The sequence below is a fragment of the Cydia strobilella genome, chromosome 22 (genome assembly GCF_947568885.1).
Source record: "Cydia strobilella chromosome 22, ilCydStro3.1, whole genome shotgun sequence".
Taxonomy (NCBI): domain Eukaryota; kingdom Metazoa; phylum Arthropoda; class Insecta; order Lepidoptera; family Tortricidae; genus Cydia; species Cydia strobilella.
The window spans coordinates 6922833-6942632 of record NC_086062.1 but is presented as its reverse complement, the minus strand read 5'-3'; the positions used below and the strand labels follow the sequence as shown (position 1 = coordinate 6942632).

General features: G+C 39.0%; 1 protein-coding gene across 6 annotated transcripts in view; it reads left to right on the top strand.

Moving 5' to 3' along the window:
* The window catches only part of LOC134751392 (IQ motif and SEC7 domain-containing protein 1), a 262666-nt gene that overhangs the window by 236187 nt on the left and 6679 nt on the right, over positions 1–19800 (top strand). For all 6 annotated transcript variants that reach the window (XM_063686772.1, XM_063686771.1, XM_063686775.1 and 3 more), the window contains 15 exons: positions 638–858; positions 1518–1638; positions 3958–4084; positions 6770–6866; positions 10841–10991; positions 12109–12256; positions 13267–13437; positions 14106–14323; positions 14562–14742; positions 15159–15368; positions 16126–16263; positions 16815–16941; positions 17699–17899; positions 18531–18609; positions 19541–19671. In XM_063686772.1, the coding sequence (XP_063542842.1) occupies positions 638–858; positions 1518–1638; positions 3958–4084; positions 6770–6866; positions 10841–10991; positions 12109–12256; positions 13267–13437; positions 14106–14323; positions 14562–14742; positions 15159–15368; positions 16126–16263; positions 16815–16941; positions 17699–17899; positions 18531–18609; positions 19541–19671 (2321 nt within the window). The remainder of the gene's footprint in view (positions 1–637; positions 859–1517; positions 1639–3957; positions 4085–6769; positions 6867–10840; positions 10992–12108; positions 12257–13266; positions 13438–14105; positions 14324–14561; positions 14743–15158; positions 15369–16125; positions 16264–16814; positions 16942–17698; positions 17900–18530; positions 18610–19540; positions 19672–19800) is intronic.

The window sequence follows — 19800 nt, the reverse complement described above, 5'->3', positions numbered from 1 at the left end:
AAAACGCTGTGGAGTGCAAGAAACTTGTTTATACTTTAATCATAAAATGTTAAAGTTTGTGAGCATGCCATTAAACTCTAACAAACTTACTAAAAATTATTACAAATATTTTCTTATACATATTTAAACCTAAAATAATCTTTCAAACATCTCTATTAGAATTTCAGTCAGCATAAAAAATTATATTTTCCAACTATTAGCTAAAACCCGTGATGTGATCATTGTAATTTAGGATTCATCACTAGAATCTTATCAATTAAAATATAAATTCAGATAAAACATTCATAACCTTAATCAACTCATTAAGTACATGTTCGTTTTCATGTGAATCCAAAACACATCCTAAAGGTGTTATTCCGATATTGACTGCAGGGGGCTAAACTGAATGTTTGTTTATCGCGTGATAAAATTACCTATCCCTATCTGCGTCTGCTGTCGAAAAAGGCAAACACTACTATTCTTTATCACGTGATATACACAACTATCGCAAAAGAAAAGCAATCACTATCTTGCTGATCAATTTATGCAAACATTCAGTTGCTGCCTGCTCTCAATGTTTGAATACAACCTGTTCAACCTCACCACGCTCCTCAATCCACATCATCACCTCTTTCAATACCCTCTTCATCTGTTCCAGTCGTTATGAAATGTCACAAGACCTGCTCGACAAGCAAGTTGAAATATTAGAGAGAAGATACGGCGGTCTCCGCGCCCGGCGCGCGGCTGTGACCATACAAAGAGCCTTTAGGAGACGACAGCTCTTGAAGAAGTTCAGTGCCATCACTGCGATGGCGAAGGCTGCTGATTCCACGGCCAGGAGAATGCAGGACGGGCCGGATCATGGTCAACTAGTCAATGGTAAGGACATTACATCTGACTGTTAAGTAATCAAGCCGAAATAGAGAATCTACAAGATAGTTAAAAATGCAGATAATGTTTTTAGCGTTACAATCCAAACGTCTGCTAGTTCTACAACAGTCACGTAGAAGTGTAGTCAGTACCTTTAGTCTTGCTTTGTAAGTGGATTTTTATTGCCGATTCTATGTTACTTCGATCAGATCGATGCGAATTTCAATCGTCTGGCAGTCTGGCACAATTTTACGATGTCTAAGATAACATTTTTAAATTGTCCTGCTAGACAAACATACCTACCGATAGATGAAGGTTAAGGTAGTTTGTTCTGACTACATTAGCCTGTCCGATTTTTACTTATTTTTGTGTCTGTAAACATATCTAGTCCTACGTTCATGCTTATTATTTTTGACACAGTTCTTTTACCATATTTGAACCATATTGCAACGAAATAAGGTCTGCCAATGATCAGTGTATTCGTTTTAGAACTAGAACTATCGCCAAGTTTTCTTTTTCAACTACAATAAAAAATAAAATTATAATAAATAAATATTAGGGGACATCTTACACAGATCAACCTAGCCAAACCAAGCAAAGCTTGTACTATGGGTGCTAGGCGACGATATACATACTTATATAGGTATAGAATATAATATATGTTTTAGGAAACGACATATACGCAAACGCGCTGATACAGAAGAGCCCGGGGGGCGCCGAGAAGGTCTTGGCTCTCACCAGGCCTATGCGTTCCATGTCGCTGCGAGAACGCCACGACGTCGATATGAGGTAAATAATTATTTATTGTCCAAAAATATCCGTCATTGGAAATATTGCCTGCTATCATCAGTTACCCCTGAACAAGATGCATGTAACTGCGTTGTAATATCGGGAGCTCGAAAACAATACAAAAGGTAATCACGATCCATATCCCCGTCGATATTAGTCTCTAAAAAGTAGTCGAAAACAGCATGAAAATCTTATACCAGTTTATACCCCGTAGCTTAAAAACATACAGCCTGATCATTTTACCTATAAATAAATTCAAATACGCCTGCAACTGCAATTTTGATTTGACGAACCCTAATAGAAACTACTTTCTTGAAGTATCCTGTAGTGCCGTCTTTTGAAAAACCAGCCAAGTGTGATTCGGAGTCGCGCACGAAAGGTTTCGTACCATTACGCAAAAAACGGAAAAAAATCACGTTTGTTGTAAGGGAGTCCCACTTAAATATTTATTTTATTCTGTTTTTAGTAATTTGTTGTTATAGCGGCAACAGAAATACATCATCTGTGAAAAATTCAACTGTCTAGCTATCACGGTTCATGAGATACAGCCTGGTGACAGACGGACGGACGGACAGCGGAATCTTAGTAATAGGGTCCAGTTTTTACCCTTTAAGTACGGAACCCTAGAAAACATCTACTAAGCATGAAAATTATAGCGATAAAACTAAACAATTGCAATGACCAATTAAAGCAAAATTAAATTAAAACAAATAATTTACGTTGTTACACTGTGTAATATGTATATCAGTAATATCAGTGCAATTATAACCGCCTATTGACACAGTGCCCGATAATGTTGCACAAATTACAAATATATATCAGTAAGTTATTTGATAGTCAATTATTTGTATATTTTTGAGTGAATATATTGGACGTTGGACGATGGAGACAACTCAAGTAGGTACATAGAATCTCGTGACGTTCCACGGGTAAAGGTAACTTATGGACGCCATGGACGGCTGGCGCTTACGTCCCATAGCGCCAGAGCGCCACATTAGTATTGGAGCGTCGTTTATATTTATTTACTAGCGTAAGTGCCAACTGTAAGGGCGTGGTAGCTGGCGCGGTTGAACGGAGCGCGTGAGCGGGTTTACGAAAAATAGTATGATTGTCATTGGCGCGGAGGAATGCAACGGATTTTACCTACAATGGCACCCGCGTGCGTGCGCCCACTCCGTGCACCCGTGCCAACTGGCGGACGCCCTAAGGAACATGCGCCCGTTAAACGTCACTATGTTCTAAGATATACTTTTTCTCATCTCCGTATTACTTATGCACGAATTTCATTTCAACTGTGTCAGATTTGTCTAAAACGAATCAGTAAATGTTTTTGCGAAAAAAATAACTCGACAAAGAATGTGGGAAGTGTAGTGAACGAACAATACAATAAAGTTATCTTTTCATGTTTCACTGGTTTCGACAACTGGCTTTTCACAAGCGGTCACATTATGGACTTAATATTAAATTTGTTTTTATGCTTCAACGTATTCGAATAAAAAATATCATAGTTGTAATCTTTTTCCATCTGCCAAATACTTCTACTGCTATAATTGACCTGAATTCATATGGGATCCTACTAGTATTCCTTACGAAAAGATGTTTACAGTACATATGGTGTTACTTTCTCGCACTAGTGCGTAAAGAGCACTTTTCGTGCATATGTCGAAAGTTAAAAGGGCCATATGTACAGTACACTGTAAAACGTTGTACGATACACGTGCGAATAGGTAATTCGCAACTCGTGTCGATTTAAAACACTCCCTGCGGTCGTGTTTTAATTTATCGCCACTCGTTTCGAATTTCCTCTTTTCCGCACTTGTATCGTAAATAACTATTTTTTAATACTTTTAGAATGCCAGGAGAATTTCTGGTCTAAATATAACTATATTTTGGTTGGTCTTCAATTAAATATGCAGACCCAAATTAGAAGAAAGAAAGAAAGAAAAAGCATTTATTAGCACAACATACAAGACTAATGCGCTAAATGGTCCTTACTCAGCTTGGTGTCACGGTGTGAGCCAACATGGCACACTCCGCGACGCTGATTTTCAGTAAGGCCCAGTAGATGGAATAATTATTATTAACCCCAATTAATCATTCTAAAAAGCGTTAAAACAAAACCTTTTAATCCTTTGATCGCTTAAGTGTAAGGCTTGAGTGGACGCTCAAAGCGGAGCGTTCGGCGGGGCGTGCAGCGTGGCGTCGGGCTCACAACGTTTTTACCCTTTGGGTACGGAACCCTAAAAACCCATTCTCTAGTTCAATAGGTAATAACTCCCAACTCAAACAAATCTAACTGAAGTTTTATTCTCTTTGCAGTAATCACCTACAATGCGAAAGCCAGGACGTTGACGCGATGGTGGCCAGAGTACAACAGTCCGCGCACCAGATACACATGCTGGCGACAGACATGCCGCAGCATCACAGAGGCGATACAGACAGCGGGGTAAGTGCAACAAGAAAACTATTTATATCCTACATCAAAACAACCACCTACAATGTGAAAGCCAGCACGTTGACGCGATGGTGGCCAGAGTACAGCAGTCCGCGCACCAGATACATACGTATCTGGTGCGTCGTCACGCCACCGCAAAGTATCTAAAACATCTGGACTGAAGTTCGGATTCGTCCCGAGGGTCGCGAAGAATCCCGGCACAAAGCGAATTTTAATTCTTTTATGGTGAGCGTTTCGACTGAACGTCTAGCGACAAAAAAATTATATGCCGGTCTTCCCCATTTTGGCTTCACATCTGGAGCATGGCGTTGTGTGGAAGCGAGATGTGAACATAAACATGGAAACAGCGAAACAGAAGAAGATTAAATGTGTTTTGGTGTTGGTGGAGTATATAAGGTTTGATACCATGATGGACAGAACGATGAACGAGAGAAGAGGTGAAATAATGGATTTGGGGGAGAAAAGGTTTCTAATGAAGATTGAGAACAAACGTCGATCAAACATAATAAGGATGTTCTTAATAAAAACAACACGGGACACAAGGACGAAGCAAAATATAGGATGGAATTAAAAAATATCTTTAATACGCGTGTCTAAATTTAAAAAACTGGACAAATTCGAGTCAGATTCCCACACCGAGGGTTCCGTACTTTTTAGTATTTATTGTTATAGCGGCAGCAGAAATATATCATCTGTGAAAATTTCAACAGTCTAGCTATCACGGTTCATGAGATACAGCCTGGTGATAGACAGACGGCCAGAGAAGTCATAGTAATAGGGTCCCGTGTTTACCCTTTGGGTACGGAACCCTAAAAATTAACTAAACAACAGTAGTCATCTCGCAAAATTTGTAGATATATCACAAATAAAATATTATTCGCAAAAGACTTGAAAACTACAGTTAGTATGCAAATATCCTTGCATAATTTGAAAGGAAACGGATGTTAAACCGCTTGTCGAGCACCGGCAATGCAAATTATGTAGGTATGTTTGTAACTTGACTTATAATGATACGGTAATCGGAAGCTATAGTTAAGTTTTGTTTATAAACAACTTATACACGTGTTGAATGAATACATAAGTACTTTAAGTACATAGGTGTTCTTAACATGCATTGCGTTTGCAAACCTTCATGGTTTCAAAAGTTTATATTTGTTAGTTTATAACGTTCCATCTTCAAACACACAAAAACATTCCACTTAAAATGAGTAGTAGTAGCTTGGTATACCAAAGATTAGTCCAAAAATACCACAGGTATTTAAAAAATTTTGGTATACCAAAGATTAGTCCAAAAATACCACAGGTATTTTAAAAATTTAAAAATAGATCGAACTTAATTAATTTTTAACTAGCAGAAACGTCTGCGAACTATGCTATTAAAGTAAGAATAAATTTTTCAAGTGGAAAAATTACTGCCTTGGGTGAGACTTGAACTCCAGAGGCCGTGAGTTGTAGTCTCACCCAAGGCAGTAATTTTTCCACAAAAAAAACATACATCAAACTAATCCGGAAATTTCCGGATTTTTATTTTATCGGCAGCTGATTGTCGAGCTGCCGATAAAATGTCAGCAAAGTAGCAATTTTTGATTAAACTTATTAAAAGGATTACTACCTATATCACAAGAATGTTGACATTCGCACGTTATTTCTTGATGGATCTTGGCCTCCGACACCAAATACCGCCAAGCTATTCTTTCCAAAGCCTTTTCTGTCCAGTCGGCGGCGCCAAGTTCGCTTAGGTCTTTTTGCACTTATTAGCAATGCCTTGCCATCAGATGTCTTGAATTTATAATACGTTATCATGTCTTATCAGTTTTCGGCGTGACGCTGAGTTCAAAAGACGTTTGTTCGGTATCTAGTTGCAATTAAAGTCATTAGACTAATGTTCATCCTAGTGTGTGGTTGGCAGAACTTTGATCTATCAAAATAATGAATTTTGATAGATAAAAGTTCTTACATACGTATCGACTAAATCGAGGTTTTTATTAAGTCATCGTTTTAAGTGGGATGTTTTTATGTGTTTAAAGATGGAACGTTATAAAACAAAAGAAGTGTTAAGAAGTATAGTTAAGAACAAGGATTGGTTTCATCTAAAGAAAGTAAGAAGGATCAGAGTATGGCAACGGAATACGGGAAAGTACCGTGTATGTTTGAAATATATTTTAAATAAAACCTTAAGCCAGATTAGCATAAAAGTAAGAAAATCTTAGTTACCATTGGATTTTTTATAGATTTTTCGAAATTGCCAATTAGCCACTACAAAAAAAAATCGGTGTTATCACACCTATTAATAGAATGTGGGGTAATATTTAACCACCTCAAGAAACATAATGTTATATCAATTTAACGTTCATTTTGCAAAAAGTTTTTAGACTAAGGTCTATAATAGTATAAATGAATTGCAATTTGTATATTTTTACTAAGTATCTCTCGACATAACGGCGCACCTTTTTTTTGTTTCAATTTATCCTTATAATTTTTTATTTTTTATTAGCAAAAATTATACTAAAACTTATTATAATCCTCAGCGTTGAACACGCCCATGAATCACGCAAGGGTATTTTTGCCAACTACTTTTTTTAAAGAACTGCAACACCCGAGTCGAATCGTTACTTTTGTAATATTGTCTTAAATTACTACTTTTGTCATATGAATATTATTATGTTTTTATTTCAGGTTTGCAGTTGCTCCGTGAGCGGGTCGGTGACGAACATATCGACGTCGTCCTCGCACAATGAATCTCTACACAACCACCAGTTGTTAAACAATACAGGTATGCGACATATTTATTTTCACCTCAGCAGCCCGAACAAGCCTACTTTCGTCACTCCCTGGAGTGAGGAAAATGCGACTTTCCTCACTCCAGGGAGTGAAACAAAGTAGCTTGTTAATTTAGTGAAGGCCATGAACTGCCAATTCATACTTCGGGGTCTATTACAAATTCGAAATACATTTAAACCTTTAATATGTTCTCACTACTGAGGTGAAAAATTATATGTGTCACACGAGAGCAAAGTTTTTTTTACATCTCGTGTTTTTGAGTCCCTCGCTACGCTCAAGATTCTAAATTAGAACTCAAAATCAACACTCGCAAGAAAAACTAACTTTCCTCTCTTGTTGCACAAATAACTATTGTCCAAACTTTACTTGAAACACTACCCGTATAATTGAAAAACAAGGTTTAAACAGGATAAGTTAAGTACGTACGCTGTAAGAAAAGAGTGGTAGTTTTTCTTTGCCAGTGGGCTGCGGCGCTGCAATGCTGCTACTTTATTCACTTTTGATTGTTTAATGTGAATGATTTCCGAAAGGTGGGACTCGGATATCCTCCTTATATATATACTTCCGGATATACCGACCTTCATGTCGTACGACCTAGGAAATAAGTATTTATATGTTTTTATGTAATAAGTAGTTTACTAATGTAGTTTTATAAGTGTCTTGTAACTAACAATTTATGGATCTCAGCTATGTGAAAATAAATAATTTTTATTTTTATTTTTATTTTATAATGTTAACTCATACTTAGTGATACAACTAAAACTGGCCTAATGTATATCCTTCATTAATCCATACTTATATTAATATTATAAATGCGAAAATGTGTCTGCCTGTCTGTCTGTATGTTACCTCTTCACGCTTAAACCGCGGAACGGATTTAGTTTAAATTTGGTATAGAGATAGTTAAGAGTCCCGGGGAAGGTCATAGGATAGTTTTTCCCTATCCTCCCTAAAGAGGGTGAAAAGGGGGGTGAAAATGAGAAAATTAAAAAATTGCCTGTTAATTGGTGTAAGCAATTAAGCATATTATGCTCAAAATTATTGCAATTAGATTTTATCCAGGCGCTGTACTTTAACTGCTGGATCTAATTCCACGCAGACGAAGTCGCGAGTAAAAGCTATATTATATCATCGTAGCCTACCCACTGATCACACTTATAAACGGAAACTACCGCCAACTTTACTAAATCACTACAATGCTCTGCAATAATTTACATGTTGTATTACTCCTTAGTCTATGCAAAGATAGAACTCCGTAATAGATGGATACAGTCTAAGGAAAAAACGTGCCTCGAAAATCAAGAAAATTTGATTCTCGTTCAGAGGGCGCTACTAGTTTTGGCCTACTGTCGTATAGATGGCGTTGACGGTTTAGTTTGTTATTTAACAATGTTAATGCATATCAGTGAAAGAACATGGGTCAAAATCATAAAAATAATTAATGCAAATAAAAAAAATCATTTATCCATATTTAGGGTTCTCAAGGGTCGGCAATGCTTAAGTGGCTCCTGTGATGTTGCTTACGTCCATGGGCGACGATGACTGCTTCCCATCAGGCGGCTCGTCTGCTCGTTTGCTGAATATCACATAAAAAATAAAAAATAAAAATACATTTTATCGTATTTTTATAAATCTTCATTTTGAGTTTTAAAGTGTGTCGACAGATGGCAGTGAATTTACTGGGGTTACAAAATTTACTATGACAGTACCACTCTAGTATAAGTTACTCTATGGTCTATGTTTATACTAATTTAGGCAAAGTTATGACAAAATACCTCGCTTCACGTTCTTAATTTAATATATTTTGCAAACTTTCTCTAAAGAAAAAAGGTGGAATTTTCTTGTTTACAAATGGATTATTGTTTCTTAGAGGCAAACTACGTAAGCGGAGATCAATCACTGTCAACTCAATTTGTGGCGTTTGTTGATCCTTCATTCTTTATAAGAAAAATGCCTTTTTATTTCATTGTTTTATGAAGGTAAAATCTCCTAGACTAGATTTTTGGGTAAGTCATATTGGGGCCTGTTTACACATTGAAAGAAAGAAAGAAAAATACATTTATTTAACGCCACAACATAGTACATAAAAACCGGCCAAGTGCGAGTCGGACTCGCGCACCGAGGGTTCCGTACTTTTTAGTATTTGTTGTTATAGCGGCAACAGAAATACATCATCTGTGAAAATTTCAACTGTCTAGCTATCACGGTTCATGAGATACAGCCTGGTGACAGACAGACAGACGGACAGCGGAGTCTTAGTAATAGGGTCCCATTTTTACCCTTTGGGTACGGAACCCTAAAAAGAAAGGCATGCAACAAAAAAAAAACATTCGGACGCTAAAAAGGATCCCACTCAGCATAATCCGTACGGCAAACCGTGGCGTGGTGATTAGTGCATATTGCGAGTTCGTATGACACTAAACGGTAGTAGAAAGTAGCAAATGTATGAACTCGCAATATACCTATATAGGTACACTTATCAATTTGTAAACGGGCCCCAATGTGTAAGCCATACACACTTAGCCCGCATCCACATTTACCCGTATTGACTTGACTATACTTTGAATTTAATACTAATAAGTATTTGGAAAACCAATAGGTTCCAAACGAGTATATTATGTTCCCACCACGCAAATAATATCCTACTAGATTTCGAACCCAAAACCTACCAACTTTATGTAGTATTAGCTGCCCTTCGCACTTATTAGATCATTTTCCCTGTTTTAGATCTAAATACTTAATTTTTATATTTGTTAAAATAATTTCACGGTTTAGACACGTCTTAGATTTAGTCACTCGCGCAAAATGTTCAGAGCCTAGGTCTCTTTGCTCGAACACTAACAGTGTCTAAACCGTAAAATTATTTTAATGTTAGTATGTCTCACGACAGTTTAAAAATTAGATTTTATATTTGTATTCTCAGAAAAAGTTAAACCTTCATATCAATGTCCGTTTCGCGATAAACCGTTATGTATTTACTGTAGTCATATGTTTAGTAAATATTAACGTTATTATATTCTACCTACGGGAAACGTATATTATAGTAGGTATATTAGTATAAACGTAATTAATATTATCATGTTTGCTAAAATGTAAATAAATTAATACGTCACCTTTCCGGTGATACTTACATCACCTCCGCTTTTATCTTCTGTTCACACGATCTTAACAAATATTATGTACCTACTTTATTGTGATTCCATTGTATTTATTCAACATTAGACGTATTCTCGAGGAAACTAGTCTTACACTTACATTTGAAACGTTGTACAAAGTGGCAGAGTTGAAAATTGTAATAGTGCTAAAGTGATCACCTAATAGAAACCTAGTACCAACTATGGATTGCAGTGTATGCTAAAGGATTCAGTCCAACGTCTTCTGTGCATCGAAATAATAAGTATGAAAGTCCCAAAAATTTCCCTAAAACGTTAAAAATAAAAATGTCGTATTAAATATACGAGTATATTGTTAGTTTATCCAGTTAAAGCGTAAAAATATTGTCGATTAATTCAGTATTAGATTAGCATATATTCGGATTGGTTAGAAACCTAAAACATATTTTTTTCAAAAATGGACTGACGGATTGATTATAGGGGCCGTGCTCGTTGGAGGGTCTGCCATCTTGTGGCCTTAATCGGAAACATAAACATGTACATTGCCAAAGCAAGTGCTGCCATCTACCGTTCTTGTACGTTTTCTTGTGCATAGTAGGGGCTACACCCACCCATCTTGTGGGCTACATCGGAAGCATAAAAAACTTCACATTTACGCCTCGCGCCAAAAATCTGACGGCTCCTGCGCTGCCCCCTTACAAATTTATTTTGTGAATTTATCCAAGTAAAGAAAAATATGCCGAAATAAACACTAGATAATTCCGTATCCTAACGATTTATTAAGAATTGGTGTTTTTCTCGCTATAATATGCTAGTTTTTGTTCTATCCTAAGAGATTGATTTTAACTTCTAGGTCCCATTTACGGCAACCTCCTGTCCTCCGGCGGCAAACCTCTCTCCTCGCCGACGGCAAGACAGCAGCAACAACTAGCTGCCATACAAGCAGCAAACGCGCGTCGGTTTCCGCCTGACGTGCCGAAACGCACAAGCAGTATCACACTCAAGTAAGTATCCTTAGGGCCACTTGCACCGTCCCACGGTTAACCGGTTAAACCTGGAGTTACCATGGTTACCAGTACAATTTGACACTGGGTTAACGGTTTAACCGGTTAAGCCCGGGTTAGTGGGGTGGTGCAAGTGGCGCTTAGTTAATGTTTCAGCGGACATGTTTGACAAATCCAAACGTACGAGCGGCCTTAGCGCACTGCGTAGAAGTACTCTGACGCTGCCCACAGGCACAGGGCGGACACGCTATACATCAAAAATCACTTGCGTTTCTATGTGTGAACGGCACGTCTGTACACGCGTCATTGTGTCATAGTGTGAGTAGGTTGCTTAAAAATAGTACTGAGCGGCCGGCAAACGGGGCAGTGCGTGACCGTTCTGTATGATAATACTATTACTTATTCTGTGCCACAGGGCCGTACGCTCCGATCGATGCTCGTCACTTTTGTTTTGCGATTCGGTGGACCTACGTATAGTATAGCAACCTTGGTTATTTTAAAAATATTGGTGTCTTATATGCGGGGATTAGACGAAAAATAGGGGCGTGAAAAGTGATTTTGGCCAAGTTAAATACATCGTATGTAAAGTGTATTGTATTTTGCTGTCTAACAAAGTTAACCCAATTTTCTAGCCGTTATATGAACGGTTGCCATCATTCCGATAGGTACCATGAAAAAGGAACATTTAATTTATTCTAGTTAATTTAATAGAAACACCATTATTAATTGTTTTTACAAGCTTTGTATTAACTTACAATGTACCTATGTATGTACGGATCAAAACTTGCAAGTTAAATTTGACCCATTTCTAATGAAGCTGAAAATTTGCATACATATGTAAGTCGGGTGACAATGCAATATTATGGTACCATCGAGCTGATCTGATGATGGAGACAGGAGGTGGTAATAGGGACTGATAAAACAACGCAACCTATAATTGTGTTTGGGGTTTTTAGAATTGTCTCGATGAAAATTAGATTCCTGTGGAAAAAAAAGTACAGTCAGAAAAATTACTAAGATAAACTAGGACTACTACAAACTAAGGTTACTAAGATTTAAAGATTACTTTTACTTACCTGCTTCATGTTTTTTTAACAATATCGAACTTTATTTCCAGCGCTGAAAGCCCAGTTTCCCTCCGACGCGCCGAATGCGGCGCCAACGTCGTCCGCGGCGGCTCCATGTCCTCAGTGCAATCATCATCATCTTCCTCCTCGCAGGAGCATCGCCACCACTATCACCAGCCGTACCAGCCTAGAGCTCCTGTAAGTGCATATTGAACTTTATTCCCAGTATCTAAAGCCCAGTTTCCCTTCGACGCGCCAAATACGGCGCCAACGTCGTCCACGGCGGTTTTATGGTGTCGGTGCAATCATCATCATCATCCTCCTCGTAGGAGCATCGCCACCACTACCATCAGCCGTACCACGCTAGAGCTCCTGCAAGTGTTTAGACTTCCTATTTAAGACTATTTAGATATAAGTAAACTGAAGTAACTTCCAGAATAATTCGGACCTTTAAATTGACGACGCAAAGTTCTTTATTAGAAACTTTCTAAACGTACATGTTATAAATAAGTAGTTGAAGAGTTTAGGTAAACTGTTCCATCGTATTATTTTTATCTAATATTTGCTATTTAGAGCATCGTTCTATCTTGAGCAAAATAACGAAATTTTGTCTAAGCATTCCTACCTGTCCTTTCTATCTTGGGTTAATTAAAATTTATAGGGCGTTTTGGTTTTTCCTGTGCACTGGTACTTTAATTAAGATTTATATCGTGCAGCTTTCAAACCACAGGTAGCAAGTTCAAATCCTGACTATTATTAACCAATAACTAATATTAATAACCAATTAATATATTATAGGTTTGGCATCCAGTCCTGTATGACGTAATGGAAAAAGTGCTAACATTAGGTGTGTGAGTTTGCGTATCCACCAATTCTTGGGTGAGGCGGCCATTCTAAAAGTGCCCTTTAAGAATTCTGTCGAAAAAGCGCTATGATGAGAAGGAGTGTTCATACTTAACTTTAAAACCGACCGAGTCGACGACCGGTCTGGCCTAGTGGATAGTGACCCTGCCTGTAATGGCCATTTATTTGTGTGATGAGCACAGATATTTGTTCCTGTGTCATGGGTGTTTTCTATGTATTTATATATTATATCAGAGTCTGAGTACCCATAACACAAGCCTCCTTGGGCTTACCGTGGGACTTAGTCAATCTGTGTAAGAATGTACTATAATATTTATTTATTTAAATCGATCCTATTTTTCCAGGAGCCCCACGTGCACATTCAAGAGCAACACTTCCAACAACACCAGCGCACCGCGTCTGGAACATTGTACGAGCCGGTGAACAGCTACGGTGTATGGAAACGGCAAGATGCGCCGCCATACTACGAGGCGCCGCAACAGTGCTGCCGCCCCGTGCACGACACACAGATCAAGGTCACACACTTACCGTCTTTATACAAATTACCTCATAGCAGGCGTGGCTCACTCCGCGATTTCGTCGCGTCGCTACAAGTAAAAGCGCCCCCACTCTAATTTTGGTGTCTAGCCATAGTAGCTGCCGCGCTTGCGCCACCTAGCGGTCATATCTGTCGTAATAGACGCGTTTTGTTAGAGAGTGAATCTTCTGTAATTAGTACTATTATTTATTCTGTACTCATAGTGTGTATTCTCACCTTATTTACACTACCTTTATGATGTTATTCCGACTGAACGTTGATCGAGTGATATTAAGCTATTCTTCTTATTTTGTGACACTGTCCTCAAGTCTGCTGCTTATCTGTCATGGATTTATACAGAAGAATCGACTGATAATACCCATTCGGATACCATTAGGCATATTACAGATAGGTACCTGAGGGTCTAAGATGTTCGTCCCTTTATCGTCTGTCACGTTCTAACAAGTATGTAAACGCCAATAGGAACTCGTGACACGACAACCGATAAAAGCGCGACCATCCTTTCTGTCCTATAACCTCATATGATTAACTTTTTGAAGAAAATATTATTGAACTCAATTTTTGAAGTCAGTTTCGGTCAAGTCACAAAAACGGATGAAAATACAGCGGCATTTTTATTCAATTCTCACAAAATGATTTCTCCAGGTTTCAGAAACGGTCCGCAAGCGTCAATACCGCGTGGGTCTCAATCTCTTCAACAAGAAACCCGAGCGAGGCATCGCTTACCTCATCGCCCGTGGATTTTTGGAAAATTCCCCCCGCGGCGTCGCAAGATTCCTTATTACTAGGAAAGGCTTGAGCAAGCAGATGATCGGGGAATATCTCGGAAATCTGCAGAACCAGTTCAACATGGCTGTGCTAGAGTGAGTTTCATACTTAGTGTTTATCTGTAGGTTACGACGATTGCTTAAAAGCGACATTTTGTCGCTGCGCTTCGATTATAAAATTCACCGCTACTAGATTTAATGATGAAAAATCCATAGGAGCTGATGTGATATACCCGGAGAGATTTACCACTTTATTCATAAATTTTACAAGCCTCAATAAATTAATGTTTTATCCGTTTCTTCCTAACTAACTAACATTTGTTTATGTCCACAGATGCTTCGTGAACGAGCTAGATCTCTCCGGCATGGCTGTGGACGTGGCCCTGCGCCGCTACCAGGCACATTTCCGGCTGCCCGGCGAGGCGCAGAAGATCGAGCGGCTGGTCGAGGCATTTGCGCGACGCTACTGCGTCTGCAATACCGACTTTGTGCAGCGACTTCGGACGCAGGATACGGTATGAGAAGCAATATTAAATATACCGTCAAGTACCTACTTAACTATTTGGGGACCATTTACTTTGTGGCTCTTTGAGATAAGTACCTGAAGTGGTGATTTCTACTGCGGTTGACTCTTCTCCTTAATAGTTTGCCGAGCGACCCCTGTCTTCGAACCACAACGTATCATTAAAAGTCCCTTTTAGCCTTCACAATACAGCTAATATATATTAAATAAACAAATAAATATATCATTTATTCTGGCGAAATAAACCCTATTTTTATAATTTATTCTTCTGCCAAACTGGAAGACAGTTTGTTGAGAGAGGGAAATAAGTATTACTCTCCATATAGTCGGCAAGAAATCCTACTAAAATTCTTATCAATTAGGCATGCTGCAACCTTAAAGAATCTAATCAACATTATCTTTCTCCAGATCTTCGTGCTAGCCTTCGCAATCATTATGCTGAACACCGACCTGCATACGCCCAACCTGAAGCCAGAAGCGCGGATGGCGCTCGACGACTTCGTTCGGAACCTACGAGGCATCGACGATTGTGGTGACATCGACCGGGATATGCTAGCCGGGATCTACGAGAGAGTGAAGTCTAGTGAATTCAGACCGGGAAGCGATCATGTCACGCAGGTAAGAACACAAACACAGGGCGGCCACGCTATACATAAAAAATCAGTTGCGTTTCTATGTGTGAACGGCACGTCTGTACACGCGTCTTGCGTCATAGTGTAAGTTGCTTAAAAACAGTACTAAGCGGCCGGCAAACGGCCGTCAATCTGCTGTCGCGGGGCAAGGTAATTCGAGTCGGAGCGGGGCGGGGCGTGGCCGTTCTGTATGATAATACTTATTCTGTGACACAAAGTTAAGTCTGGTCAATCTATAATGCCAAAATGTTATGAATCGTACCTTCGAAGAATTTTTGAGCGTGAGATGTAAGTCAACACGCGAGTCAAGTCTAGTGAATTCAAACTTGACAGCTATCATGTCACTTTTAGTCGCCTCCGTGGTAGAGAGGACCCGGGTATGTCCTTAAACTACGTCCGAAAGAGAGATATGGGCACTGTGAATGTCATCTCGCTTTGTGTGGTAGGGCACAGCACAGCCGGTATCATTCCAGATCTAGAACAGAGCACAACTGGGGAAGTGCCTCCAGCTTACAGAAAACCGCAGCCAACCTCCAAAACTCCGCCAAATTTAGAAGATTATCTTCATCGGTAACATAATTAGTTCAATCAGAACCAATGACTTAAGGTCATTGTTGAGTGACATGAGTAAGAACTTAGCCATACGGGTTTTTATTATGGTTAAAGTTGGCATTTTTGTTACTACAACCTTGTAAAAATCTACTGCGAAATACTTTAACCCCAAATCAATTTTCCCGTTTCAGGTGATGAAGGTGCAGGCCACCATCGTTGGCAAGAAACCGCATTTGGCGTTGCCGCACCGCCGGCTCGTGTGCTACTGCCGGCTGTATGAGATACCGGACATACACAAGAAGGAGCGTCCGGGCGTGCACCAGAGAGAGGTTAGTTACCCGTACAGTCGCCATCAGATATATCGGAGCGGCCAAGGTGCTCAAAAATATCTGAACACGCACGTCTTGACAATAGAGGCGTGTTCAGATATTTGTGGGCGCCTCGGCCGCTCCGATATATCTGATGGCGACTGTACATGCAATATAATGCATAGTTTGTCAAACGCCTGTCTCATTTCAAACATATAGACAGAGATAATCATACTATCTTTGTCTTATGTACTAGCACCCAAAAGAAAAGGATGAGTATAGTTTTTTTGTTCTTATTTACTGACAATTTGGTTTGACCAACTATAAAATAAAATGTTTTGCGCAAACCTGTTTCTTTTTTACTGACCGGACAAAAAATCACGTCATCATTGAAGTCGTCAAAAAAAATTACATATACTCGAGAAATTGGGACGGCGGGTGTCGCCGTGATCGGGTTGCCTAAAGGTTATTGTGTTAGCTGCGAAAACTGCTGTCCGAATCCGACCTCGAGCACTTGAGGGCTTGATCACTTATTATATTGAGTTTATAATTTAAGCGTTTGTCTATTCTAGGTGTTCCTGTTCAACGACCTGCTGGTGATAACGAAGATCTTCAGCAAGAAGAAGTCCTCGGTCACGTACACTTTCCGCCAGTCCTTCCCTCTGTGCGGCATGAACGTCAATCTCTTCTCCGTGCCACGTGAGTATGATATGGATCATATGTAGTTATCGTTTAGAAGCTTATTTAACTTTACATGTTTGTTTTGGACCTTTTCTCTATTCCATGGATCTTATAAATAAAGTCAATAAAAAACAACGTGACTTACTCCTTTCGTCGACGTCATAATTTCACAGTTGTACCTATCTCATTGACTTGCCTTAATCTTGTCTGTTTGAATTTTTGGAGGACTCTTTTATTCTACACTTAGCTCAAATCTAGCAAACAAATTCTATGATGACCTTTGATCCTAGGAATACTATAATTCGCTGGTTAGACTCAAGTGTATAGCGAATTTGATGCTTTGTGACCCGTTTTACTGGTCTGTAGTGATTGGAATAATTATCGCAAGATTTCGCCCAACTAGGGAAAACTGACCGCGTAACCTGAAAACGCCGGTTCGATTCCGTCCTCAGCCACCGGAGGGCTTGGTCACTTTATCTTTGTTAAATATGACATCTACTTCAGTTTATGATAGGGTTATTGCGCTAGTTTTCGTCCACTTGACGAAATTTGAATATAAACCTACATTGCTGCACAAATTTTGGACATTGCAGTCCTTAATGTCCAAACAATATATCTATCTACATAAAAATGATATTTCGCAAGTAGAAAATTAAAAATGAAATATATTATTTGCTAATCCGTCAAGTGGACGAAAACTAGAGCATGGACGGAAACTAGCGCAATGACCCTATGTCGCTCGTTTCCTGTCTCTAATCGTATCTGCACCGTACAGACTACCCGTTCGGCATCCGCCTCTCCCGGCGCGTGGACGGGCGACGCCTGGCCACGTTCAACGCGCGCAACGAGCACGACCGCTGCAAGTTCGCTGAAGACCTTCGCGAGAGCGTCGCTGAGATGGACGATATGGAGAACATGCGTATTGAAGGAGAGCTAAACCGCGGAAAGGGAAGGCAGGGGAATAATAATAGACAAGGTTTGTACTTGTAGTTTGTCCCGAACTGGACTTTAAAAAAAAGATGTTGAGTTTCCCCACAGGTGTGTGCCATACGGCATTAGTGAGTGAAAGTAGGCGAAGTAAACTAAGCGAAACTTATGATAACGATGATGGGTTTCAATTTTCGCAACACGAAGGCTTAGCTTGGCGCATAGTTTATCGACATGAAAATAATAATTTATAAAATAAAATAAAATTCATTTATTTCAGACAAACATGGTCCATAATATTTTTGTTAGTTGTTAATTAAAACTTATAACTACGGTTAACTTAAAAATAATATTATTATAGGGCTTAGTAGGTACATATAGAACTAAAAAAACAGGACAAGTGCGAGTCGGACTTGCCCACCGAGGGTTTAGTACTTTTAGTATTTGTTGTTATAGCGGCATCAGAAATACATCATCTGTAAATTTTCAACAGACAGACGGACAGTGGAGTCTTAGTAATAGGGTCCTGTTTTTACCCTTTGGGTACGGAACCCCAAAAAGAATACAAATAGGAATAAATTATGCAACTTTCAATATGAACATGAATGAGGAATTAATTCAACAAAATCCGTCTATAGATTTATATAATTTTTGTACTTAAGGCATAATTTTGTTTTCAGTGATGGAAAACAGAGACAGCGGTGTAGCTGACGTCGAAATTGATCATCAACAATGCATGGACCACGTCCATGTGCACGGGTATGTACATACACGTAGTTCGAATTAGCTTTTGAAATAGTGATATAATCAAGCTTTTCAATCTCGTACCCAATAAGGCCACTCAGCAAGCGTCGTGGCCTTAAGAGGCCGGTGTCGATTTTGATCGCAAAAATGTAAAATTGATAGACTTAGTCGGTGAAATTGTACACCTTTTGTTACCTAATTGAAATAACAAGTACTGGTTTCTATTAGCACGTCTTCTTATCTTGCCTTTTATCAGATCAATTTTTTGAAAACAGACTCACTAAATTAGTAATTTTTTTTTTCTGATGGACGTTTAGGTAAACGCGCGTAAAGCACTGATTTTGTCGCTCTTATTTGTAAATTTCGTAAAGTTTGGACTGCTAAAAATGGTAAATTTGTATTACACATATTCTGTACTTAACCTTTATCAGATTATATTTTTGTTATATGACTTAGAGTTCGAGGAAATGAAAGTTAAACGAATTCAATTTTCTCCATAAATTACTTCAAAACAAGTGACAATTTCTCTGAAAATCGACTTAATTTCAACGTAATTTTGATACTTAAACAATCTACAACATTTGCTGAAACTATTCTTATACATCAATTTGTATAATTTACAACCATAATTTTTTGATGAATCTTTAAGAACTACCCTCTCTCTTCATATATTACCGGTGACGCACGCTCGCGACCTCATTATTAAAAGGCAAGATGAGAAGACGTGCTAATAGATACCAATACTTGTTATTTAGATATTACGTAACAAAACGTGTATAATTTCAACGACTAAATCTATCAATTTTACATTTTTGCTCCAAAATCGACTACGGCCTCTTAACACGGTACTCGACTGAAAAGCTCTCCATTATATCACAGTTGTAAAACATACTAAGGCTGAATGTTATTTGTAATGTTAATTAACAAGTGTATTACACTTTTGCAGCGTGGTGGTCCCGCCGCCGCCATCTTGCCCGGCGCCGGCGGCCCCGGCGCGACACTCGCAGAACCCTCCTCCTACGAGCATCATCAAGCGCAACGTGCTGTCCAACTCGCTCGTCGACATCAACGACCCAGGTGACTACAGTACATCTTGACCCCGAATCCATCTTGCTCGGCGTCACTCGCAAAACCCGCCGCCCACAAACATCATCAAACGTTATACAGGATGTTTTTTAGTCACCTGCAATAATTTACGGGGTGAAT